This window comes from Cinclus cinclus, chromosome 1 (genome assembly GCF_963662255.1).
Source record: "Cinclus cinclus chromosome 1, bCinCin1.1, whole genome shotgun sequence".
NCBI lineage: Eukaryota > Metazoa > Chordata > Aves > Passeriformes > Cinclidae > Cinclus > Cinclus cinclus.
The window spans coordinates 610,463-636,127 of NC_085046.1; the positions used below are offsets into that span (position 1 = coordinate 610,463).

Below are 25,665 nucleotides of genomic sequence, written 5' to 3' on the forward strand. Positions count from 1 at the left end.
GCTCAGGAACAATGCTTCAAGCCTACTCAGAAATAATTACACAACATCAGGCGACAGAGCTCTCCCCATAAGCATTTCTTGAATTTTTTCATTTCCTCATTTCTTTTCACCTCCAATTCCAGGCCTGTGGAACTTCCAGACACTCACCCTTTCTTCCCTGTCTTTTTCCTGGACTCCACAGGGGTGGGGGGTGGAGAAGGGGAATGTTTCCTCTTCCTTGTGCTGGCTGCTGCTTTCCTGTCCCTCCTCTCCGGGCTGCGCACGGGCTGCGAGGGAGCAGAGCTTGGACTTATTCCCAAATTCTGACTGCACTGCTGGAGGCTGCATCCTTCCTTAACCCACCCCAAAACAGAATGCCACAGCTGCTCTGGGAATTCCATCCCAATCTCTCCCCACCCTCCCAGTCAGGAATTCCATCCCAATATCCCACCCATGACTGCCCTCTGGCAGTGGAAGCCATTCCCTGTGTCCTGTCCCTCCATGCCTTGTCCCCAGTCCCTCTCCAGCTCTCCTGGAGCCCCTTCAGGCCCTCCAGGGGCTCTGAGCTCTCCCTGGATCCCTCCCTGCTCTATCCATGAAGACCAAGGACATTCCTGTCCCTCCAGGCCCCCCTCAGCAGAGAACCACTCACCTCTTCATTCTTCATGGAGATCCTCTGGCGAAAACTCACAGATTTCCTGTTCTCATCCACCTCATAATCCTCTTCATTCATCCACTCATTGAACACATCAGTGTCCAAAATCCACTTGGCATGGACCTGCACAACAGGAGACAGGAGAGGCTGATGCTTTGGGAAGAAATAACTCCATGAGACCTCCCAAGATTAAGGACATTCCCAGAGCTTTTTCAGATCTGAATGTCCCAAACTCCCTGGTTTCACACAAACTCCTGGCAAGTGTCACAAGGCAAACCCACAAAGGATGAGCAGAACTCAGAATTCAACATTTGCTCCTCGACCATTTTCAAGCCTCCTGAAGTGTGAGGTCAGTTCTGAGAGCTGGGACAGCAGCTCTGGGTTACCAGTATTCTTTGGGTGCTGAAAATTACCATCAAAACCTCCTAAACACACAAATCCCCTTGGCAGCTGCGCCACAAACACCAGAAAGTGAGGAAGAGTTGGTCATTCCCTGGAAAGACAAGACCAACTGTCTGGATTTAAAATATCCACCTTCAGACAGTTTGGTTTACACAGCTGAAAAAACTTCTGGTGCTTTAAAGTAATTTATACAATTTATTACCGTTCCTACAATTCTCTCTGACTATTCCTAGTAAGGTTTATACTCCAAAACCCTGTTTCCCAGGGGGTTACAGGTGTTTGCACAGACTGCAGGCTCCCCTCAGCCTGGGCTGCTGTGACTCTGCAGGCCAGCAGCACACACAGAACGTGGCCAGGGCTGACACAGCGAGTGCACAACAACCCAAGCCAACACCCACCTGCCCCAGCACGGGAGTTCTGGGGAGGGCTGAGCCACACTCACCTTCCAGGGCTTCTCAGGAATGGGGGGATCCTCAATTTCTGCATCGATCTCGTTGGCATGGACCCAGGTGTCATAGCTAGAGGGGGAGCAGAGAGCAGCTCAGCCAGCAGCAGGAGCTTCCCAGCAGCTCAGATCCCACTGCTGGGGCTGCACGCGGGGAACAGGGGGAACAGCCCTGCCCCGTGCCACAGCAACTGCACACAGAGCAGAGGGAGGGCCCCAGGGCATCCAAGGCACGCTGGAATTTATAAACCCTCTCCCTGAACCAGCTCCAGCTTCAAGTGCAAATCTGGAGAGATCCAGGGGTAAAGGCAGCTCTGAGTCACCCAACCAAACCCTGCCATCAATTTAATCCACTTCTTTCTCTTCTCCTGACTTCAAAGCAAGAGCTACTGGATGCCTGGAAGGAGGGAAGCTGCACCCTGTCCTAGAAACCATTGATTATTTATATTCACTCTGCCACATTATTCCCTCAGAAGTCTCTTTATTAACAAACTGCACTGAGCAACAGCAAAAGCCAAAGTATTTTGTAATCAGCACCACGTACTGAGGAGCAGGGGGAAGTCAGGTGCAAGGAAAGATGTGCACACAGCATTCCTGGTTTAAACCAGTTTTGTGTGTACCTGGTTTAAAAACATCAGTACAAACTTCACTACTGACAGAAATATAAAAATATTTAAAAGCTCTTCATCTGTATGAATAAAAAGACCCTTCAGTGTCATTACTCTTTGCTCTCCTCCACTGAAAGCCCCATATGAGAGAAGAGTTCCTAGGAATTTGGTGTCTAAACAGATTTTAGTGGCCTGAAAAAGTTAATTAAGTAGAAGTCAATATTGGCTTATCAATGTTTTGATTGATCTTTCATAGCCTGGGCTCAGAAAACACTTCTTACAAATTCACTGAGGTTCCTAACAGCACACACAGTGAATCTTAACATGAAAATTAACAATTTAACATCACAGGGCAGGTTTCTCAAAGGAGAGCTCTAACAGTCACTTGCACCTGACTGAAGACAACCCTTGGAGTGAAATCTCTTGTCAAAGTTCAGCCAGGTGACAGGGAGTTCTCCCTTTACAGTTTAAGGAAAGGCTCATTCCAGCTTTAAAAATCTGGTTCAATTTCCAACCAGTTCCTTGTGGCTTTGCAGAAAAACTCCTTTTCCAGCGCCACAAATGCATGTGGATATTGCAGTTTTAAATCAATGGTTAATTCTTTTCAAGCTTTGCACATTGGGATCAAGGCTTTTCCATCAACACACAATTAAGACTTGGGGTTTGCTTTTCCCCCAGCCTTCTTTACCTGTCTGGAAAAAAGCCCCAATGTACCAGGACCTGCTTGTCCTTTTTCATCACAGGTCTCAACCACTCATCTGCAAAGGGAACGAGGTCCAGGTCAGACGTGCAGGGAAAAGCACAACAATTCACTTTTCCACAGAGTCAGAGGGAAGTTATTGCAAACCCCTCTGCTAAAGGTCTGCTCGGGGCCTGAGCTGGGAAGGGACCTTAAAGCTCATCCCAATCCCCCCTCTGCCATGGCAGGGACACCTTCCCCTGTCCCAGGCTGCTCCAAGCCCATCCAGCCTGCTCTTGAGCACTTCCAGGGATCCAGGGGCAGCCACAGCTGCTCTGGGCACCCCGTGCCAGGCTCTTACCACCCTCCCAGCCAGGAATTCCTTCCCAATATCCCAACTCTCCAGTACCAAACCCTGCAACTGAAATCCCAAGCTCAGAGCAGCATTACAGGAGAAATCCCAAAGATGTGAACCTGTCTCTCTAATGCCTGCTGGAATTTTGGGCTGTTCCCCACAGTGTAACCTGGGCTCAGAGCTCTGTGCCACCCTGCTGAGAGCCTGAGCAGGCACAGGGCTGAGCCTGGGCAGAGGGACAGACACAAACCCTCAAAAGAAAGACACAAATCCCTGCAAAGTGCAGGGAGCACTTCCATCTAGTGGCCAGCACAGGCCAGGGAATGTGGGAAAGGGATTATTTCTGGCTGTGCAACTTGGGCTTGAGGACGATCACCCACCAGGTTAATTAAATGTAATTTAAGATGAAAAAAGGAAGAAGTATGTTTTTGCCATTTGCTCAGAGAGGCAGCTGTGAACTTGCTTTTTTTGGAGCTTGCACTTCCTGCAGGCAGAGGGAACTTTAACACAGCCAAGCCTTGCCACCCACACACAAGGATTGTACCAGTATTCCCTAGAGAATTCCTGGACAGCCAGAACTCTGAACCAGGGAATGGCTGAGGTTGGAAAAGCCCTCGAGGATCACAGAGTGCAGCCACTCCCCAGCCCTCCCCCACGTCCCCAAGTGCCACATCTACACAGCTTTGAAATCCCTCCAGGGATGGGGACTCCAGCCCTGCCCTGGGCAGGAGGGATTTTCCCAATATCCCCTAAACCCCCCATGCACATTATCCATAATGCAGCAAGTGTTCCTCAGGAGCAGGCTGGCAACAGTTGTGGTGAACACTTCCATAACTTCTCATGGCATTAATGACAAAACTTAAAACTGTCACAGAACATTACCATCATCCATTGAGGTAGGACTTGGATACACATGGTGGGTAGCCTTGGATTTCTCCTCAGTGACTGTTCCCTGTGGGAAACATGGAAGAAGAGGAGAAACTGCATGAGAAACCCTCAACACATCACCCCAAAACTCAGTTGGTGTTCAAAACTTCCATCCCATAAACATGTAAGAGATTCAGTTAACAGTACAACAAGCTGCAAATCCCACCCTTGGCTGGCAGCAGCAGCAGGAGGAATTAGAACAGGAGTGAGATGTGCAGATATTCTGGGATCAGGGGTGGAAGAGCAAGAGTTCCCACAACTCAGAAAAGGGACAGGGGCAGCTCTGAGCAACAGCAAAGGAGGGAGCTGGAAAGTTGGAGCAGGGAGGACTTGGGATACCAGGGAGCCACAGGCACTGGGCTGGGCTAGTGGGGAGATGACAGCAAAGGGTTAAAAAATGAAAAAACCCAAGATAGTGAGGAAGCAAAGATAGTGACAAAATGAGAATTCAGAGGCAGAGCAAAGGAAAGCCCCAAAAGCAGAATTAGGGACAATTTCTGTTTTCATCACTTCACATCCCTGTAGAGACAAAGCTGCTTTAAAAATCCTTTAAATCACTTAGGGATACAGCGTGGAGCTCACTACAGACTTCCTTTATGAAAACAAAATTGACTCATTCACTCTAATTTAAGCAATAACACCCATCCTCAATCAGCCAAATAATTAAGAGCAACTTGTAAAAATCTGCCCAACTGAGGCTGAGACAATGGTTCATAATCACAACACAGGAAATACATTAAATCTGGAAAAGAAACTCCTCAGCTGCAGCTGTGAATTGTCCTGACACAAAAGCCATCAGAGCATCCAGAGGTCACATTCCAGGGTGTTTCTCTCCAGACAAGTGAGAAGTGTTCATGTTTTATGAGATGAAGCCATTCATCTTGCTCAAGGCATCCTTTAGCACCTGGATATGAGGGCAAGGTTCTCTGAGGCTATGAAAGTGAATTTCGGCAATGGAAGTGAAATAAAGCAAACACCAAAGACCATTTGAAGAGTGAAGCTTCCTTCTGCTGTCCCACACATCTGGAACAGCTGCCTCACATTTGGACAAAGCTATACTGAGCAATAAATCAGCCAGGCCTGCCACCAGCTCACCCAGAGCCATGTGCAGCAGGTCCAGGTTTGCTTTTAGAGCACAGCAAGGATTCAGGCTCCATGGGAGGGTCAAAACCATTCCACAGGGAGCTGCTGCTGCTGCCCAGTGTCCTCAGACAGCCCCAGGGCTGAGCCAGGGGTGCCCCTCAGAGCTGAGCAGCCCTGGGCACAGGGCTGTGTGACACTTACCTGGTGACGTTTGACAATGTCCTTCAGCTTGTTGGCCAGCTTCAGCTCCATGTCAGGAATGAGGTAGATGGTTGGTCTGCTCAGACAGTTGTTCTGTGAGAAAAAAGAAAGGTGAACAAGCAATTAGGACGTGATCTGTAGCAAAAATCAGAATATTCCTATTAAAATCCCCAGTGCTGGAGCTCCAACGGAACCCAGAGCAGGGGGTGACACAGGTCAGTGATCCCAGCTCCAGGAGCCCTGGGACAGGGACATTCCCTCCACACACCTCCCCTGCCCAGGGGTTTATCGTGCCCTAAAACCTATGTATGTGGACAAGGATTTTTTGTTACAAGAATATAGCTGCTTTTTGCTGCTCTTCCTGTTTCCATTCCTAACAAACACCAGAAAGTTATGTTTTGACTACATTGTACATTGAACTTGGCTTCAGAGTTTGAAAAAAATCATACGTAATTCCCATGCAGCAGTTTAAAAAAATCCAACTGCAAATTAGACCTCACAAAGCTGCTTAATGGCTACAGATAATATCTTGTTTGATAAAGTGAGACTAAAATGTATCCTAGTCTGAAAAAGGCTTAGATGCAACTGAAAGTCAGCCCTGGAAAGGGTGTGCACAGGAGCAGTTACTCAGTTCCAAGGGTGCCACTTGCACAGGGACATGGGGACACTTGCGATGTTTTCTCTTTCCTTACAACAGCTTTTCCTCACCCTCTGCAGACCCCCAGAGGGTCAATGGAAATATTCCACGTTTTTCAAGAGGTAAGTGGATGTGGAATTGTGACCGAAGCGGGTGGGACGGGGAGGGGACAGTCCCACGCTGCCACAGGAGGCCAGGATGAAATCCCTCCTGCCCTGAGTGCCCAGGGAGTGAGTGCATCCCTGCCCTTTGTCCTTGCCTGCACCAGTGTTTTCTCAATGGTCATGAACATCTCCACGTTCCGGTCCATCCGTGAGGGATTCTGCAGGTCAAACCTCCTCCTGGTGAGGGAAATGGTTCAGAAATATTAACTTCAGCTGCACATCCCCACCTGCCAGCAGTCCAGAACCTTCCTTCCCTGCTCCACACAAACACTGGATCATGGCAGCGGGGTCAGGACACTTCCAGCACAGCCACAACTATTTCTGCTGCACTTGGCACCCTCACGAGCAAGAAAACCACAATGAACCAAACCAACAAATGCAGCTGACTTGTGAGATGTTTGGGGAGAAAAAGGAAGGTTGACAGTGTCCACCAAACCCTGCAGCAGGGTCGTGCATTCCACCACAGTCACAGGGGGTAATGAAACACACAGCCACCATGGATTTCAACAACCAGATGAGAAAATTCATGAATGAGCTCTTATGGCTCTCTTACTTCTAGCTGCACCCATCCACCAGTCCTGGGAATCCAGAGAACCAGCAATTCCTGTGTCTGATGTGAGAACAAACCACCCCCCAGAACACGGGCAGCTAATAACCCACGGCAGCATCTTACCACTGCCTCTACTGGACCCTGCTGCTTTAATTTTCTTATTTCACGGACAAATCAACACAATTATTGCAATGCCAATGGAGATTTGTCCATCAGAAATGAGGGGAGGACACAAAACCTGAGAAATCCTCCTGGGAAGCAGCAGGAGAGCCCCCAGACTCCCTGTGCTGTACCCACCTGGCCCTGAACATGTCTGGAACTCACGGATAGAACAACCCAAGTGAGGGATTTGAGCGGTGACCCCCAGAGCCTGAGGAGGGACAGCCCCAGCCCCAAACCCTCACCATGCCCAGCACCATCAGGGGTGTCCCAGATGGGGCTGAGCCCTGAGGATCCAGCCTCCCCCAGAGCCCCAGGAGGTGCTGAACCCTCAGGCTGCGTCTCTCAGGTGCAGAACACGCATGCCTGCACCTCCAGCTTTGGGAACACGCTGCTGCTGCAGTCTGGAAAGGCTCTCCCTGGGGTGGGAGGTGGTGGCAGGGTGTGGAATGCAAAGCCCTGCACGCCCAGTGCAGTGGGGAAGCCTGGAGTGACGGGCTGCAAGCACCACCCAGTTCAAACCAATCACTCCACAGCCAAGGGCACTTCCCTATAAACACATCCCTGCTTCCTGCAACAGATCCCTTCTTTCAGTCCATGAACGTTCACAGAAGATGAAGGAAAGCAAAGCTCAGCCCCAAGGCCTGTGACCACACCAGGGTGTGACCCCACTAAACTGAACATGACACCCCAGCTAGGACCACCACGTTCTTCTCCAGGAGCTCCTGGGATCTGCAGGAGGGAGGTGCCCAGGCAGGTCGGTCCAGTGGGAACACTGAGGTGCTGGGCAGCTCTGTCAGCATCCTCTGTCAGGGTCAGGGGAGATGGTTTCTGTCCTAAAGCACATTAGGACTGCCCTTCACACTGAGGACGTGGCAAACGAAACACATGTAAGATCCTGGCATATTTATTGGAATCATCCTTTTAAAGAGGACTTTATGGCCTTGTTGTGTGCTTTGGAAAGTTCACCCTGACTTGCAGAAGCATGGCCAGACTTCGAGGTGTCAGGTCACTGTTAATAAAGTATTTTACACCTATAATACAGAGGGTTTTTGAGTCAGGATTGATCCCCTTCACCAGTATTCAGCCATGGTTTGGATCCCAAACACCCAGAACAGCTCTGTGGGAGACAAATGCCAAACAAAACCTACAGACTTCTTGGTACCTGTGAGACAAAGACACTCAGGGCACCACCAGAATTTTGACATTTTTTGCTCAAAACCTGCATGCCCCCAGATCCCTGCCTGCTTCAGACACCCAGAGAAGGAGACAGATCCATGAATAACAGCACTGTTTCAGCTGCCCATTTGGGTAAAGTGGCACTAATTCCTCCTGTCCTCAGCTCAAGAGACTCCCTGTGCCAGCTGGGACAGCTATGTCCAGCTCTCAGACATACCTATTGTGGCGAGGAGAGGGACTTCTCCTATAAGACAGATCAGTCACAAACAGGTTAAGCAGGAGCGACAATGCAGACCATTCAAAAATCAAATCAATCACAGTGCAGGCAAACAGCACAGATTATTTGTAGAGTCAGTGGGGGACACATTCCAGGCTCTAGGGCTGATCCTCAGAGTTAAGGTGCAGGATTACTGCCCGCTCCAGCCCACATGCACAGACACCAGGCACTACCCACACTAATCCTGAGCAGCAGCAAGGCAGGGACAGGGGAGGAGGCAGCTCCAGAGCTCAGCAGGGCTGGACAAACCACATTGTCTCACTCAAAATGTGGGGTATTGAAAGATTGAAGTGTTCCTGAAGTTGGAACCATTTAATTCCCGTACCTTAAGGCAAAGAGGTAGCAAGACACTCCTGATAAACCACACTGCAAAGAGGTGCCTGTCCCAGGAATAGGAAAACCACTGAGAGGGGTTTATTCTTGACATACCCACCTCAAACAGAGCAGATATGAATATAAATAATTCCTAAAAACAACCAACCATTCTCAACTTTGTTTTGCCTTTTTAATGGCTCTCGTGTGTAAAAACAACTCAGTCAACTCCAGGAATGCTGCTACACATTGGAAACATCACATCCAAACTATTGAAATTTGTGGATGGGAACAATTTCTGCTTAACGTTATAGATAATTTACATTTATTGACTTTTCACCCTCATTTTTTTTTTGCCCAATGTTCTCAAAAAGAATAATTTCAAGGCCAGACTGGATGGGGCTCAGAGAGCCTGGGATAGTAGAAGGTCCCTGCCATGGCAAGAGTGCAACTGGATGGGCTTCAGGGCCCTTCCAGCCCAAACCATCCCAGGATTTTATGATCCCATGCTGCTGTTCCCTTGGGAAGAGGATTATAACTTAAAAACACCCAGGTGAAACCACTCCTTGGATGTTGCAGGGACATTTTTCATCCCAGCATCAACAGATCCAGGGGCAGAGTTTCTAAGTGCTTACACTCCCCATTTTTGAAGCAATGGAAATCTGAGCATTTATTTAAATCTGCAGTGTTTCATGCTTTCCCAAACACAATTAAACCAAATAATCCATACAGCAACAAAGATTTATGTCTCTCAGATGTGAGACTCTGATTCTGGTTCATTTTCTCAGTCAGACAGCAAGAAAATAAAATAAAAAGAGCCTCAAACTTGTCATTAACTCCAACTACAGGCCCAAAACCTTAAACTTGGCCAACTTCTCTTTAAATTTAGAAGTGTGGGGGCGTGTCTTTAAAAAGCTACCATCGGTAAAACAAGGAAAAATTCCCTCTTCCCATCTCCACTGCCTTGCCTGCCCAATTCTCCAGGAAGAATTAAACTTTAGGTAGTTTGCATAAGCAATTCATGTGCTTGGTTTCATGCAAAAGGTGTATAAACCACAAATAAAAACTTACCAGCCCTGTTCATTCTTATATTTGTAAGCAGCACCAAGAATGTGACATAATGTACCTCCAGCTTTGAAATCCATGAAGCACTTTGCCTGGAACCCAAAAAAACAAGGAAAAGCAGTGATGCTGACTTTTATGCCATTATTTTAAACAAATGCATATTGGTTAGCTGAGTTTTAAACAGAAGATATAAAATGAGAAGATAATTTTCAGATGAAACACTTCTCGAGTTTGAGGTTCTTTCAGAATGTTTCCTGAAGATTAAATGGATTTGGAATAAGCAGAATTCTGTGTCTGCAAGAATTTGATGTATCTGAAAGCTCCAATTCCTTCCTTGTAGAGCTGTAAAAATCCAAAGTACTCTTTGAACACCCATTTCATAGTAAATTAAACCTCAAATCGTAGCTGTCAAGGAAGCAGCTCTTGATCTGTACAAGAACATCAAACTAGATCATCAGAACTGAGCACCTGAAGCAGAGCTCAGATATTCCACACTCACATCCCTCCCCCATGGAAAGCTGTCAGGAGATGCACAGCCACGGTGCAGATCTGCCCTAAAACACCAAATCCAGCTCATTTCAACCCAGCTCCTTCCCTCCCTCTCAGTTTTACCATTCCCAAAGCAGGAATTCCACAACATTCAAACAGGAGCACGAGGAGGCTGGAAGCTCCAGAGTCCCACCAAGCCCTTTCTCTGAAAGGTTATTGAAAAAACCCCTGTTATCTGCACAGAAAGTTCAATTTTTCTGATACATTTTAGTCTGGGATTGTATTTGGATGTTTCCTGATCTCTCTGGTCAGGAGGGTTGTGCTTGGGAAAAGCCAGCTCTGTCAAAGGCATCCTGGAAATGGTGACAGGAGGAGGGAGCAGCTGAAGGCAGCACCAGGGAGAGCAGTGCCAGGATCTGCTTTGATCCTGGATTTTATTGTGTTTCTCATAAAAAACTTGTCCAAGGCACAGAGCAGACTTTGAGGAGCTGTTCAGGGCCAGGCTCTGGTTCCCACCAGAGGCTTTCTGCTGGGAGCAGAAGAGACCCCACAAACAGCATTATTCCTGAGGATGCACTGAGGAGTTGTCTCCTGCTGGAATTAACTGAGATCCGAGTGCTGTAAATGAACCTGAGCCAATCTGAACAGATTAGACCTTTGAAGCAGTGAGAACAAACACAGGAACAACATCTTTAGGATGCCACTGCAAGGTTTATTGCCCATTTTTAAGATAAGACAAATTGATTTCAGGCTTGGGAGCACTCCAATGGTTTATGCACTTGTGGAATGTGGGCAGGTTTATGGTTTGTGCTGCCACATCCAAACAAAGTTCTACAAATTCCCTCTGTCCCTAAAGCTTCCCATTATCACTGGGGTATCAGGAGAGGTGGTGAGATCTTAATGGCACCTTGGGTGCTTCTGGGTGCACTCCAAAGCACCAGGAGATTCACAAAATCCCAAAATTGTCTGGGTGAAGGGAAGGTCAGGATCACCCAGTGCCACCCCTGCCAAGGCAGGGACACCTTCCACCATCCCAGGTGCTCCAACCCCAATGTCCAACCTGGCCTGGGGCACTGCCAGGGATCCAGGGGCAGCCACAGCTGCTCTGGGCACCCTGTGCCAGGGCCTGCCCACCCTCACAGAGAACAAGTCCTTCAAAAATTTGTCTGGGAATTGTTCTGAGATTCATTCCATGAGTGTGAAAAACCTTCCAGTGAAGGAACCTCCCACCCGCATGGAGAGGTTACAGGGCCAAAACACCAGGGGACAACCAGCCCAGAACAAAAAAAGGCACTCCTGTCACATGGAGCCACAACCACAGCAGTGCTGTCAACTGTTTTCAGGAAAACTTCAGTTTCAATTGGCTCCAACATCTTAACTGGCTATAAATGATTCCAGCTTTGTGCACCCACCTCAAAGAACCCCAAAGAACCTCCAAAGCCAGCACGCATCCTGTGGCAAAGATGAACACACACCTCTCTGCTGATGCCACACTTAGAGGTTTAGGACAACTGCTCTGGCCCACAGACCTGCCCTAAATCACCCAGCTGGGCCTTGGCATCAGGCTGGCATCCCTGACCTCCTCCCAGACCCCTCTGTCCTTCCCTGTGCTGCATCCCCTGCCCTCCACTGGCTCTCTGGAGCTCACAGTCCCTGGGACAAGATCCTTTGGGTGCTGGGCAGGGCTCCTGGCTGCAGTCTCACTCACAAGTGCTGATATTGTTCCTGGCTACCTGTACCCCAAGGGACTGGAGAACCATCCCAGAGCAAGCAGGTACCTACCTGCTGCTGCAGAATGTGGCAAAGTCATTTCTCAGCCTTGGCAGCTTGACAAGTTTGGAGTTTAATCAACCAAAACACCTAATGGGAACTTGCTTGCCTTGGAAAGTGTATTTTATCCACTCAGTTTAGGATTTGACTTAAAACTGAGGAATTACACTGAGTTTCAATAGAAATTAAAATCTTCCCACAGCATTCCAGAAACCATTTCAAATATACAGAGAATAAGCTGTATTACACTGAAAATCTGCACTAAGGAAAAGTGTGCTACTCCAGCCCTTCCAAAGGGTGCTCCAGGGGTGTCCCAATGCCCTGGACACACTCCAGCAGTGACAGCAGAGGGAGAAGCTCAATACTCACAGGAAGCTTGGTGAAGGCAGGATTGGTGACATGTTTTCCAAAGGCATCTTCCTGGAATTGCAGCAGCTGCACCACCAGCCCAGCCAATGTTTTATTGGTAGGAGCATCTGCTTGAACATACTGCAAGACAAAAAGCAGATGTTTGTTGAGGAGAGAGAAACAGAGTGAAGGCTGACTGGTGACACCCCAGCTCCCTCCTGCACTTGGGGAGAGGAGTTTTAGGATTTGGGGATCCCAGGGAAGGGGTGGAGGGGGGCTGGCACTAGAGAAGCATGAAGCACAAACATTTTCCAAGCTTGAGGCTAAAAATCCAGCACTCACCTGTGGCTCATGCCCAGCTCCTCAGGGCTGGGTTACACACGTGGATTAAGCACTGAAGCTGATCTCAGTTCCTAATAAAGGAACAGGCTCATGCTGCCCACACACACAGAGCTTTCTGCAGTTACTTCACAGCCTCCTGCTGGAATCAACTCCTAATTAATCCTCAGAGCACCCCTGTGGTATAAATAGGATGTCCTGCACACAGGGAAAAGCTGAGCCACACAAAGGCTCTTGTGATGTTTTGGGACAATCTGAGCAGCTCCCAATGAAATTACGTTTACATTGTGAATGTAAAGTCACAGCATGGAATATTAAACTCCTCCTGTGGAGCTAAGGTTTTGTCACCCCCAATATTCAGTGTTCATTCACTGGACGTCACCTCCTCACTGTGCTAGATGACTGCCAAGAGAACAAAATCATTTTTCCAGGTAGAACATGGAGCAATTTGAGCTACCCCAGTCTCTGAGCTGGGTAACTCTCAGCCTTTGCTCCTCCTTCAAATCAGTTTCTTCTAAAACCCCTTTTAAAAAATACAATTTTGAGACCCAGAACCCTCGAAGTTTTAAAGCTGTGCTGCCAAATACCAGTCAAACCTACCTGAGCTTTTGCTCCAAAGCCAAAGACACCACAAAGACACTGAATGTATTGAAACAATTATAATTTCAGTGTCTGACCACCCCGAAACGTGAGTTCCTCCAGCACTTTCTCAGGAGCAGACACATATCTGAGAAATTAAATCTTTCAAACTCAAAGGACACAAATTCCCATGAGGCTCCTAAGTGTCCTGTCCTGAGTATAAATCCTGACCTAGAAACATGAGCCTGGAAAGAACTGAAGGCTAAAATTTCAAAGCTGCATTTCAATTTGCCCTCTTCCCTCCTCCAGGAATTAATGTTTAATTAGATCAAAATCACAGAATATCCTGAGTTGGAAGGGATCCACAAAGATCACTGAGTCCAACTCCAGGCTCTGCACAGCACTTTGGACAAGGGATGGAGTGAGTGGACAAGGGGGAACAGCTTCCCACTGCCAGAGGGCAGGGGTGGGTGGGATATTGGGAAGAAATTCCTGGTTGGGAAGGACTGGGATGGAAATCCCAGAGAAGCTGTGGCTGTCCCTGGATCCCTGGGAGTGTCCAAGATGAGCTTCCAGCCCAAACCAGTCTGGGATTCTATAACCTCCTTCGGAAAAAAAAAATAAAAAAAAAAATCCAGAAGTGGTAGCATCCTTATACTGACTTATACTACTTTTTTTCACATATTTTTCTTCAGAGAAAAGGGAAAATTACATGATTATGCACCTTGCAAAGCCTATTCTTAGACATGTGAAGTTTTTCAGCCAATAATTCCTTTTCTTGCAGCTCCCATTTTTGTCTCTTGCAGGAGGCACTGACAGCTGGAAGCTGTAAAGGAAGACAACACCTTCTCATCTTCCTCTGCACTGCCACTATCCTGCAGATCCTTTTAATGAGAAGCCCATTACCTTGCCTGAGGTTCCCTGAACAATAAGGTGGAAAAAAGAAGCCCAAGACTCCCCTCCATCATTTCTGCATGCTAATGAGCAGCACAAATAGATCTTTAAGCAGTAAAATACAGCAGACAATTTCCCAATCAATTCATTGTGGGTTTGAGGAACCGCAGAGGCATCAAGTCCAACAGACCTCCAGGTTTTCCCCTCATGTCCAAAAAATGATCCTGCAGCAAATAAAGGTTTTTAAGCAGTGAATCCCAGAGGACAGAATGATGCCCTGTTCCATAAGAGGATTTTACCCTTGTGCTGAAATGCCAAAGCCCCACTGACACAGCAGAGCTTTCCAACATTTCCACAATAATTAGAAACACAAAATCACCCCGACAGCTTTAAGCAGAGAATGTGTGGTCAGAAAGCAGAGTGTGAGCAGAGGGAATCACTCTGCAGCCAGAGCTGCACTGCAGTTGCCCTGGAAGCCTTTGTCACCAAGAGGGGACAGATCCACATCCAGCTCTGATATGGGCACTGACCCCAGGTACCCACACACTCGGTGCTGTGCCCTGCTGCACACACCTTCCCCAAAACAAAGGGCATTCCAGCTCAATCACCACACAGGAGAGAAGGGAAAACCCACACTGAAATGCTTTGATTTGGGTTACAACTCTTGTTCCTTTTCAAAGGTGAGAACACAAAAGAGCTGCAGAGACAGAACCTGCCTGGATCACATCGGAGCACAGGAGGGTCGTGCCAAGGACAGCAGAGCTGCAGAGGCTGCCAGGGCAGTCCTGGGGACAGCAGGGGACAGCAGGCACACGCAGCTGATGGAACAAGTGCCTGGCCCAAGCAGCTGCCAGCACCCTGCTGTCCTCTGCTCCAGGATATTCATGGCTGGGAGGAACAGGATCCCAGATCCCCTAGAGACACTCCCTGGGCACCAGCCCAAGGATCCCAGATCCCCTACAGACACTCCCTGGGCACCAGCCCAAGGATCCCAGATCCCCCACAGACACTCCCTGGGCACCAGCCCAAGGATCCCAGATCCCCTACAGACACTCCCTGGGCACCAGCCCAAGGATCCCAGATCCCCCACAGACATTCCCTGGGCACCAGCCCAAGGATCCCAGATCCCCTACAGACACTCCCTGGGCACCAGCCCAAGGATCCCAGATCCCCCACAGACATTCCCTGGGCACCAGCCCAAGGATCCCAGATCCCCTACAGACACTCCCTGGGCACCAGCCCAAGGATCCCAGATCCCCCACAGACATTCCCTGGGCACCAGCCCAAGGATCCCAGATCCCCCACAGACATTCCCTGGGCACCAGCCCAAGGATCCCAGATCCCCCACAGACATTCCCTGGGCACCAGCCCAAGGATCCCAGATCCCCCACAGACATTCCCTGGGCACCAGCCCAAGGATCCCAGATCTCCCACAGACACTCCCTGGGCACCAGCCCAAGGATCCCAGATCCCCTACAGACATTCCCTGGGCACCAGCCCAGCCCCTGCAGCAGCCCCAACCCCAGAGATGCCTCAGACCCCTCTCCATGGTGCAGGGGAGGTCCCAGCTGCTCCCTGTGCTGAGCCCCTGCCCTGATCCCCTCTAACCCAACATTCCACTTGCTCCTTAAAAACCACAGCATCTTCCTCCCTGCCTCCCTAAAATCAACTTCTCCAGCCTTTTGTCTCAGAGGGGCAGAGCTGTCAGAACCACCAGAGCTCCCACAGGTCAGTGTATTGCCCTGCATATGAACAACACACCCAGATGGGTCCTTGGGGAGCACAGATGTAAGGCCAAGGTCAGGGGCTGCATCCTTCATCAGGCAGCTGCTAAAACCCCTCCCAAACTATCTTAAATAGGTTTTAGAGACCACAAATAACAGCCTTGGGACAGCCCATTTTAATATCAGAGATGTGGCTTACTGAGAAAGAAACTACCTAAACAATGCACAATGCTAGAGATAAATGATCATTAATATAATAGAGAATTGCCCAATTTTCTTCTGAACTGCAAATTTCTAAGTAACTACGGTGACATTAAGGCATCCATTACAGTCTACCCAAATTACTTGGAAGGAGGGCTAGAGAGACAGGACACAGGGAATGGCTTCCCACTGCCAGAGGGCAGGGATGGGTGGGATATTTGGATGGAATTGTTCCTGCCCAGGGTGGGCAAGCCCTGGGCTGGAATTCCCAGAGCAGCTGTGGCTGCCCCTGGATCCCTGGCAGTGCCCAAGGTCAGGTTGGACACTGGGGTTGGAGCAGCCCGGGACAGTGGGAGGTGTCCCTGCCATGGCAGGGGTGAAATGGGATGGGCTTTAAGGTCCCTTCCCACCCAAACCATTCCAGGATCCCGTGGCTTTGTTCTATTAAAGTCTGTCAGATCCCCCAGGACTCCAAAGCCACGGCATGAGCCCATTCCCAGCTCCCAGGGAAGCAAGGCTCCAACATCCCTCCTGCATCCTACGGAGGAGCTGGGCACCTCCTGCACCTCCTCATGCACAGAAACAACACAAACTGACTTCCAAACATCACACACACAAGCAGGGGGCAGGATGGAGCCTGGAATAAATAACTTCAGTACAATGTTAATAATTTAATTTTCTGTCATTATGTTTGGTGCCTGTCAATGGGTTTTTCAAGGTCCAGTGTGAGTCTTCCACATAACTACTGAAACCACTTTCATTTTTAATTGTGCTCTGTTCTTGTGAGACACAGAGAACTCCCCAGCAGCTGTGATTTTCTAGAGACACAAAGAACTACCCAACAGCTGTTGTACTCCAGAGACACAGAAAACTTCAATATTAAAGTCTTGTTTATTCTAGAGACAAAATGAGCAGCTCTGTAAATGCAGTTCTCCAACTCTCCCGCCCCTCTGGATCCATGACCAAGATCGGTGCTGCTCTTGGATTCTCTCCCATGGGTGCCTGGAGCTCCCAGAGCCGGGCACACCGACTGCTGCTGACAGCTTCACCACTGAGATGTACAAACATCTATTTTTAAGAGAATAAACTGGACAAAAGCCAGCAAAAACCACCATGTACCTCTCTGGAAGGAGCCACAGGCGGATGAAAACAGGCACAAGATGAACCAGAGTCCATTTACAGGACACCCAAAAGGGAATCAGCCCTTCCCTCTGGAGTGTTAAGGTTCCATCTTTAAGCACTGCTATCAACTTTCCTGTTTCCCCAAATCAAACTGATTTTTTTTTTAAGGATTTTCACGGCAACATTCCAAAACTCACCCTGTAATGTCCCCTTAGTCCAACTCTAATTACTTTCCAGAACCATAAGAAATAAATATCTAATTTTTATAAACAATCTGAATGGAGGGGTTTTCCCTTGGCTCCCATTCCTGCACAGAGAGATCCAGCCTGGCTGGGGGGTTCGGAGCCACAGCAAACACTTTTGTGTGCTCGACAGGGCACCTGGAGCCTCCTCGGAGCCACAGCGCTGCTCCAGGGATTTCCTGGGATCCCGGGTGCTCAGCCAGGACAGGGAAAGGGAAAAGCACAGCTCCTCCAGAACCACAACCGGAACAAACCACACCGCAGAAATATTCTCTTACATTGCCCTGTCAACACAAAGAGCTCGAGCTGCTGCTTCACAGCTGCACCCTGCACCCCGATGCGACCTGGAAGGAGCTGGAAGGACTGGAAAAACACACCCGAGCTGGTTCCACCCCACACCGATCCAGCTCAGATTCCCGTTCTCAGATTCCCTGCCACACAAAGAACCCGAGCAACAACAGCCCGTGCTCATCCAGGGGCGACGGACACTGGGCCTGCCCAGGACGGGCGGGACGGCCCCAAAATTGGGGAAATGGGGAGATCGGGGCACCCTGCCCAGCGCAGCATCCCCTGGGCATCGTTGCCATCCAAATAAAGCTCTTCAGCATCGCGACAGCGCGGCGTGGACACGCTGCCAAGTTACAGCGGCACATTTCTCACGGCTCGGGTATCGAAACGAAGTTATAAAATCAGCACACGGGGAAAAAAAAAAAACAAAACCAAAACGAAAGAAAAAAATAAAAACAAAACAAAAAACCAGAAACCCACACACACAAAAAAACCCCACAAACAAAACTTCAACATTTAAAGAAAGCGAAGGAAGAAGAGGAGCCCAAGGGCACCGAGCAGTGACGGTGCCGCCGAATGAACTCGGAGCAACACGCGGGGCTTTACCGCGCCCGGACGAGGCTCCCGGCAGCACCGAAGCCATTCCGGGACATTTTTCCTCCCTTTTTCCAGCACTCCCGAGACCGCCGGGGCGCGGCTGAAGCGAAGCCCGGCCGGGCCGGGACCTGCCCGTACAGGAAAGTCACAGCCGGGGGCGAGCGCGTACCGGCCGGGCCCCGCGGGCACCGGGCACGTCCGCGGGGCCACCGGGGCTGCCCCGAACGCGGCCCCGAACACGGCCCGGGCACGGCCGGCGCTGAGGGAGCGGAAATGTCCCCGGGGCCGCCCCCACCCGCCGCAGCGGCGAGGCCGCGGTTCACAAAGAGCGGCGGAGGCCTCGGGCCCCCGTCCCGTCCCATTCCACTCCCGGCCGTCCCTCCCTCCCTCTCCCCGCCCGGTGCCCGCCGCGCCCGCCGGGCCGCACCTTCTTGTAGTGCTTCCCCAGCCACACGCGGACCGAGTCGAGCTGGGACACGGTATCGGGGCTCTCCCAGAACTTGCCGGCGGGGCCGCCGTCCTTGCGGCGCGCCGCGGCCAGCGCGGGGCCCGGCCCGCCCGCCGGAGCCGCCGCGGGGCCGCTCCCGGGGCCTCCGCCCGCCGCCAGCGCCGCCGCCGCCATTGTCCCCGCGCGCCCCGCGCCGCGCATGCGCCGCGCCCCCGCCCCGCCCACCCCGGGAGCGCGCCCGGGACCGGAACAGGAATGGGATCGGGAACAGGAACGGGAACGTGCTTGGGGATGTGATCGGGAAGGCCAGCGGGAACGCGCACGCCGCTCCTGTACAGCCCCACCCCTCGACTGGCCCCGCCCCCGGCGCGGCCCCGCCTGAGCCGCTCCCGCTGAGCGACCCCGGGGTCTGCGGGGCCAGAATACAGCGAGAGAGCCCTCGGTACCGGCTGGGAACGATCCGAACCCGAACACAGCGAGAGAGCCCTCGGTACCGGCTGGGAACGATCCGAACCCGAACACAGCGAGAGAGCCCTCGGTACCGGCTGGGAACGATCCGAACCCGAGCACAGCGAGAGAGCCCTCGGTACCTCTGGGCTGCCCCGGCCCCCGGGGCTCAGGCCTGAAGACTCTGAGATCTAATTAGGGAGTAAATTGGTGCTGACATAATTACCTCCAGGTATCTGCACCAGGCCTTTCCTGCTGGGTACCTTTATCTTTTCATAACCACATCTACACCCATGGAATGGGTCATTATGGAGCAATTTCCCCCCACTTTCCTTTAGTTTTGAGTCTCTATTAATGCTTTATTCGTGGATCAAACATAACAGAGAAGTATTTTTTTAAAAAGGAAGAAATATGTATATAACATATATTTAATGTACAAAAAACCAGCATATAAATGCAACACATTTTACTTCAAATATTATCAACTAGAACATCAAAAAGTCCTTCATTAAAATCACAATCTCTAATAAAAAAACATCCCTTGCATTACTGTAGTTTGTAAATGTTCCCCCATCCCTGAACACTACAAAGCAGAAATAAAAACCCGTAGGAATAATATCTGGAGATATAGGGAATAATAAACCCACCAAACATCCAGAAGTTGGAACTTCAGAATTTCAGAGCTGCCATTCTGAACGGGCAGCAAAGTGAGTACAGTCAGGAATTCCAGAAGGGTTTGGATTGGAAAGGCCTTAAAATCTCATCCCATCCCACCCTGCCATGGCAGAGACACCTTCCCTGTCCCGGGCTGCTCAATCCTGGCCTTGGGCACTGCCAGGGATCCAGGGGCAGCCACAGCTGCTCTGGGCGGGTCGGGATCGGGACTCGAACCCGTCCCACGGCGGGGCCGAGCCTACAGCGCCCCCTCAGGCCGCGCTTCCCATTGGCTCTGCCGTTTCCATGGGTACGGTCATCGCCGCTCATTGGCTCATCCGTTGCCATGGGGATAGACCCCGCCCCGCTCCCACGCGCTGCTTCGCGCAGCGGCGCCGCTGGCCGGAGGGAACGCGCGGGCCCGTCTCACTTCCGGGGCAGGGTCGGAAGTGAAGCGCGCGTCGCGCCGGAAGCGCGCGCGGGGGCTGCCGGGAGCTGTAGTCCCGAGGGGCGGCCCGGCGGCGGCAGTCGCGGTGCGGAGGTCGGTGCGGGGCGGGCGAGGGTCGGGCCGCGACCCCTGGGGAGAACCGAGGGGGCAGCGGGGGCGGGACGGCGGCAGGAGGAGGGGGAGAAGCGGGCGATGGCGCCGAGCAGAGCGGGATGAGGCGGGGAGGGCCGTGCGGGGCCGCGGCCTGTGCGGGCGGGGCGGCGCGGGCGGGGATGCTCGGCGGCACCGGGGATGCTCGGCGGGACCGGTGGGGCCGAGGATGCCTGAGGGGCCCCGGGGATGCTCGGGGAGGGGGGGGGGGGGCTCCGGGACACCGCTCCCCGCGGGCGCTGGGCGAAGGGCCGGCGGGGAGAGCCCCGGCAAGCGGCGCCGGGAGCGCGGCTCTCCCTGGAGTTGCTGTCCCTGCCCTGGGAAGGCTTCGCTCCCGCACAGAGCTGCTCTCCCGCAGCCTTTTCCCACTGCTGCCTCTCCGTCCCCTCCTGTGGCTCGCCCCGGGCTCACCGCTGGCCCCGTTTTCCGCCGTGGCCGCGGGAATTGTCTCTCCGGGTCACCCGTTTGGCCGCGGTGCTCGGAGGTGTCCCGGAGCGTTCCCACCTGCAGCCCTTCATTGTCCCCCCTTCCAGCTGCTCGGCAGCGAGGATCCCGCACGGCGAGGAAAGGTTTCCTGCGCGGATCCGCTGCTCCTTTGGCCCAAATAACCAAAAGTAAAAAAAAAAATTAAAAAAAAATCACTACTGCAAGTGGCCTGTTGGCTCTGCCCGGAGCCGGGGTAGGGATTCCTTGGTGCTGGATGTGGGAGACAGCACGATTTCTCCTTTGTTCTCTTCACAAAGCATTCGGGGCTCTGCCCCTTCCAACACTGCTGGAATATCCCAGCAGCCAATAATCAGAATTGCTGTGATTTTCCCTGCATTTCTCTCGGGGATGTGGTTTTCCTTCATGTAGCTGTTTTCCAGTGGATCAAGGAACCCCAGTGAAAGCCCAATTCCTTTCCATCCTTTGGGATTTTATCTAACAATTTTCTGTGCCACATTGCCTGGTTTGACTCTTTGCTTTCGGAGCAGGAGCATTGAGTCTATTCCTAACAAACTTTTAGTGTCTCTTTTCCCACCTGGGACTCTGGAGTTTGCTGGGTGTGAGGCACGAGGCTCTGTGCTCTCATGGATTCTCATTCCAGCTGTGCCATTGCCTGTCCTGTGTCATCATGGTCCATTTCTCCCCAAATCCGGTGTCCTTGGAGCTCCCACATCTCTCCTGTCATCAGACAAAATATATTCTGAGTCTTCCAGTATCCCCTTTCCATGCTGATCCTGCATCCCTGTGTTTCTCTGGGGGCTGGAGCAGCTGCTACAGTTGGACACTTCTTTTTATTTGGGATCAGGATCTGCAGGAGCAAACCCTGGGATTTCCCCCAGGCTGCTGGATGTGCTAAAAGTGATTCCCAGGTCTGCATCCTGGTATTCAGATTCAGCAGATCCTTTATTCTCCTCCCTGTCCTGCCCCGCTCCCACCCAGTCTGGTTCTTGCTGGTTCCCAGTAAGGCTCCCAGCTCAGCTGGGATCTGCAGACAGGATCATACAAACAGGTGGGTTGGAATCTTGCTTATCCAAGGGGATCTCAGTTGTTCATCTTGGAACCTCATCCCTGGAAGGTTTTCAGTTTTTTATTTCTTTGTTCTTGAGCAGAGAAGACCATTTCCATCAACTCTAGATTGCATTTATCCATTCAATCATGGAATTATTTGGGTTGGAAGGGAGTGTAAGGATCATCCATTGCCATCCCTGCATCTCCCACTGTCCCAGGCTGCTCCCAGCCCCAGTGTCCATCCTGGCCTTGGGCACTTCCAGGGACCCAGGGAACATCCACAGCTGCTCTGGGTACTTGTGGCAGGGCCTGCCCACACTGCTCGGGACAATTCCTTCCCAGTATCCCATCCAGCCCTGCCCTCTTTCAGCTCAAAGCCATTTTTGGAAGAGCCCTTTTTCCCATCCCAGCATGGCTGAGACATTCCTTGTTCCCTGAATTCCCCTTAGGGAATGTTGCAGTGTTTCTGGATGCTGAGGAGGGATTCCCTGGATTCTCTGGGATACAGCTCCCCCTGTTTGGTCACACTTCAGAATTTGGGAGGGGGATGTAGCCAATACCCCGGGAGTTTGGATTCCCTGCAGCATTCCCTGTCACCCTCCTGCTTTCCTGGAGTTTGGATTCCCTGCAGCATTCCCTGTCACACTCCTGCTTTTCTCTCCCCAGAGACTTCAGAGGGTTTAAGGATTGTCTCTTTCCTGCTGGAGCAATTTTGGACTCTCACAATTCATCACCAATCCCCTTGGCTGTCAGGCAGTTTAACCCAAGCTGGGATGATCCCTATGGAAGGGGGCACAGGCTGCTGTGTGCCAAGGCTCCAGGACCATAAAAACACCCTGACTTTGTTCCCTGCAGTGATTTAGTCACACCGGGGACATTTTCCTCCAAGATTCACCACAGCACACGTGAGGTTTAAGTTTTGCCAAGTGAATTTACTCTGTTTTTCTTGATTTCATCCTTGGAAAAGGCCAGGTGTGGCCCTGGCAGCCACGGCAGGTTGGTGTCCATGTGTCTGTAGGGACAAGGTGTCGTGTCCAGAGATGTGGCCAGAAAATTGGGTGGGCTTATTTGCAGTTTTTTTTCTTTTTTCTTGCTGAAGTAGTTTTGTCTTATTGAAAGCAAAAGTGAATAATTGGAATAATAATTGCAGGTTATTAATTGCATGCACAGGAAGTCATTGATAGGGACAGTTAATGTCTGTAGAATCCCAGAATATCCTGACTTGGAAGGGATCCACCAGGACCATGGAAGTCCAGCTCCAAACTAACTTTGTATGTAAATGATGACCTTCAATCCTCACCCATCTGATCCAATCTTACAGAAAATCCTTATTACTGTTTCCAAGCGTCCCTAGAGTATATTTAATACTTGGCAAGACAGATAAAACACCCCAAAACAAAGTTGGGTTTGTCTCATTTGAGTGAAAGTTAATGTAGTAAAGAGTTTCAGTTTCAGTAAAGAACTTTCTCAAAAGTACAGTTCTCATTTTTTTTCCTTTAAAGTGAATAATGGCAATAATCTACTTCATCCTGGTCTAAAAGGCTTTTAAAAAAAAAAACAACAAAAAAACCCATTATTTTTACCACAGAGACAAAGCAGAAGCACCTGAAACATTTTAAAGGAAATACCAATTCTAACTTGCAGTTTCTTTGTGCTCCCTCCTGCTGTCCCAGGAACCCACCCTTCCCACCGGGATGGAGATGTTCTCGCTGAATTCCCTCAAAGGTAAGAGCTGACACAGCCTGCAGTTCCACGGGGGTTTCCAGGTGGAAGCTGCAGCAGGTGGCTGAGCAGTTGGTTTGTGTGAGCAGGAGCTCAGTGGTGTCCTGGTTGGTGCAGCACGGGGGAATGTGGCAGGAATGGGACAGGAGGGACAGGACAGGATTTCAGGGACACTGGGATTGGGCAGGGGTTGAGCCCTGCAGTGTTATCCAGATCTGTTGGACACTTGTTTGCTGTTGAGCTTCAAGTCCAGGCTTTATCCCTTTTAATTTTGTCCTCCTAAATATCCCTGTATCCCTCAGTACCAACTCCATGAGCTCTTTGTCCTTGGGATTTGGTCCTTTAATACCTGTCACTGTCACCATGGCTCTTTTCCCTGTCATTGCTTTGCCAACCTTCCTTTCAATCATGTTTTGTCCTCAGAAATCCCTCGAGTCACTGTTTTCTGCTTTTAACTTGTGGATCTTTCCTGAGCTCTGTTACTCGGTCTTAAAGATAGAATGGAATAAAATATCCCAGCTCTGGCTGAAGCAGAAGGATCCCTCCCTCCATCCCAGGGAATTCACCCTTTCCCCTTGACACTCAGGAAACCCAACAGTGACCCCACCACTCCTGCCACCACCCTGCTCTGAGTCACCAGCACTGGGGGTGCTGGATTTAAACTAAAAATCCAAGGATTCTTTCCCATCCAGGGCAGGAATTGTGCACAGAGTCACTTTAGCTGGGAACAAAGCCCCTCTCCTCCATCAAATCCTGTGAGTGGGGTTGGAGTCTGGATGAAGAGATGGAACTTTCTTGGTGAGGGCTGGTGGTTTGTCATGGCCAGGCTGGGTTTGGGACTTGGGATGCTCTAGCCCTGGGCATAAAGAAATTAATTAGTTAATGAAACTTGGCTCGTTAAGGAGCTGCTGCCTCTGCACAGGCTTGGCTGGAGGGGCTAGTCCAGCCCAGCTCATCCCAGGAGCTGCCAAAGCTGGGAGATGGCTCTGGAGATGCTGCCTGTGCTGCTTAACACTGCTCTCTGCAAAATAAAGATACTTGGAATCGGCAACTGCTGGAATTTTTGAATAAATCCAGTCTTCACTGCTGTTTCTGTGCCCACAAGATAATTCTTTATATCACTTTTGGGGACAAACCACCAGCCCTCCTCACCCCTGACTGTCTCTGCCCATTGGGACTGCATGTCAGCCTCTTCCTCCAGCTTTTCCAGCCCCCTGCCCATGTGTTCCCAACTTTTCCCAGCTTTTCCAGCCCCCTGCCCATGCGTTTCCATGTTTTCCCAGCTTTTCCATCCTCCTGGCTGTGTGTTCCCAATGTTTTCCATCCCTCTACCTGTGTATTTCCAATTTTTTTTTCCAGCTTTTCCATCCCCCCGCCCGTTTCTAAATTTTCCCATCTTTTCTATCCCCCTGCCCATGTTCCCAAATTTTTCCCATCTTTTCCATCCCCCTGCCCATTTCTAAAATTTCCCATCTTTTCCATCCCCCTGCCCATGTTCCCAAATTTTTCCCATCTTTTCCATCCACCTGCCTGTGTGTTCCCAATTTTTTCCCATCTTTTCTATCCCCCTGCCCATGTTCCAAATTTTTCCCATCTTTTCTATCCCCCTGCCCATGTTCCAAATTTTTCCCATCTTTTTTATCCCCCTGCCCATGTTCCCATGGTTTCTCCAGCTTTTCCATCCCCCTGCCTGTGTGTTCCCAATTTTTCCCATCTTTTCCAGCCCGCTGCCCACGTTCCCAAGGTTTTCCCAGCTTTTGCAGTTCCCAAGGTTTGCCCACACCTGTGTTGCCTCTGCTTTCCCCTCCTGGTCTCCAGCTCTGTTCCCTTCTCCCTGGCCTCCTGTTGCCTCCTGGGATCCTTGCAGGATGTCCAGGACTTGGACCAGCTCCGTGGTTGGAATTTGGGTTCCTCCCCTGCTGGATGGTTCAGTGCCTGTGCTGGATCTGGGAAAATGCTACAAAAGCACCGACTCCAACACAATAAGCAGTTTCTCAGGAGATTTTGCTCTCCCAGCAGGATGTGGGGATGG

At 50.8% G+C, this 25,665-nt stretch overlaps 2 protein-coding genes across 2 annotated transcripts in view; one reads left to right on the forward strand and one right to left on the reverse strand.

Annotated features, from left to right (window-relative positions):
• SMARCC1 (SWI/SNF related, matrix associated, actin dependent regulator of chromatin subfamily c member 1) overlaps positions 1-18,852 on the reverse strand; it is a 66,776-nt gene extending 47,924 nt beyond the window's left edge. Inside the window, exons 1-10 of the mRNA XM_062505507.1 lie at positions 18,698-18,852; positions 12,306-12,425; positions 9,684-9,769; positions 6,231-6,312; positions 5,335-5,427; positions 4,006-4,075; positions 2,778-2,847; positions 1,479-1,554; positions 632-757; positions 148-266 (exon numbers count right to left, since the gene is read on the reverse strand). Of these exons, the coding sequence (XP_062361491.1) occupies positions 148-266; positions 632-757; positions 1,479-1,554; positions 2,778-2,847; positions 4,006-4,075; positions 5,335-5,427; positions 6,231-6,312; positions 9,684-9,757 (710 nt within the window). The 5' untranslated portion in view covers positions 9,758-9,769; positions 12,306-12,425; positions 18,698-18,852. The remainder of the gene's footprint in view (positions 1-147; positions 267-631; positions 758-1,478; positions 1,555-2,777; positions 2,848-4,005; positions 4,076-5,334; positions 5,428-6,230; positions 6,313-9,683; positions 9,770-12,305; positions 12,426-18,697) is intronic.
• Positions 18,853-20,338: 1,486 nt separating this feature from the next.
• DHX30 (DExH-box helicase 30) overlaps positions 20,339-25,665 on the forward strand; it is a 29,592-nt gene continuing 24,265 nt past the window's right edge. Inside the window, exons 1-2 of the mRNA XM_062505470.1 lie at positions 20,339-20,360; positions 23,585-23,636. Of these exons, the coding sequence (XP_062361454.1) occupies positions 23,606-23,636 (31 nt within the window). The 5' untranslated portion in view covers positions 20,339-20,360; positions 23,585-23,605. The remainder of the gene's footprint in view (positions 20,361-23,584; positions 23,637-25,665) is intronic.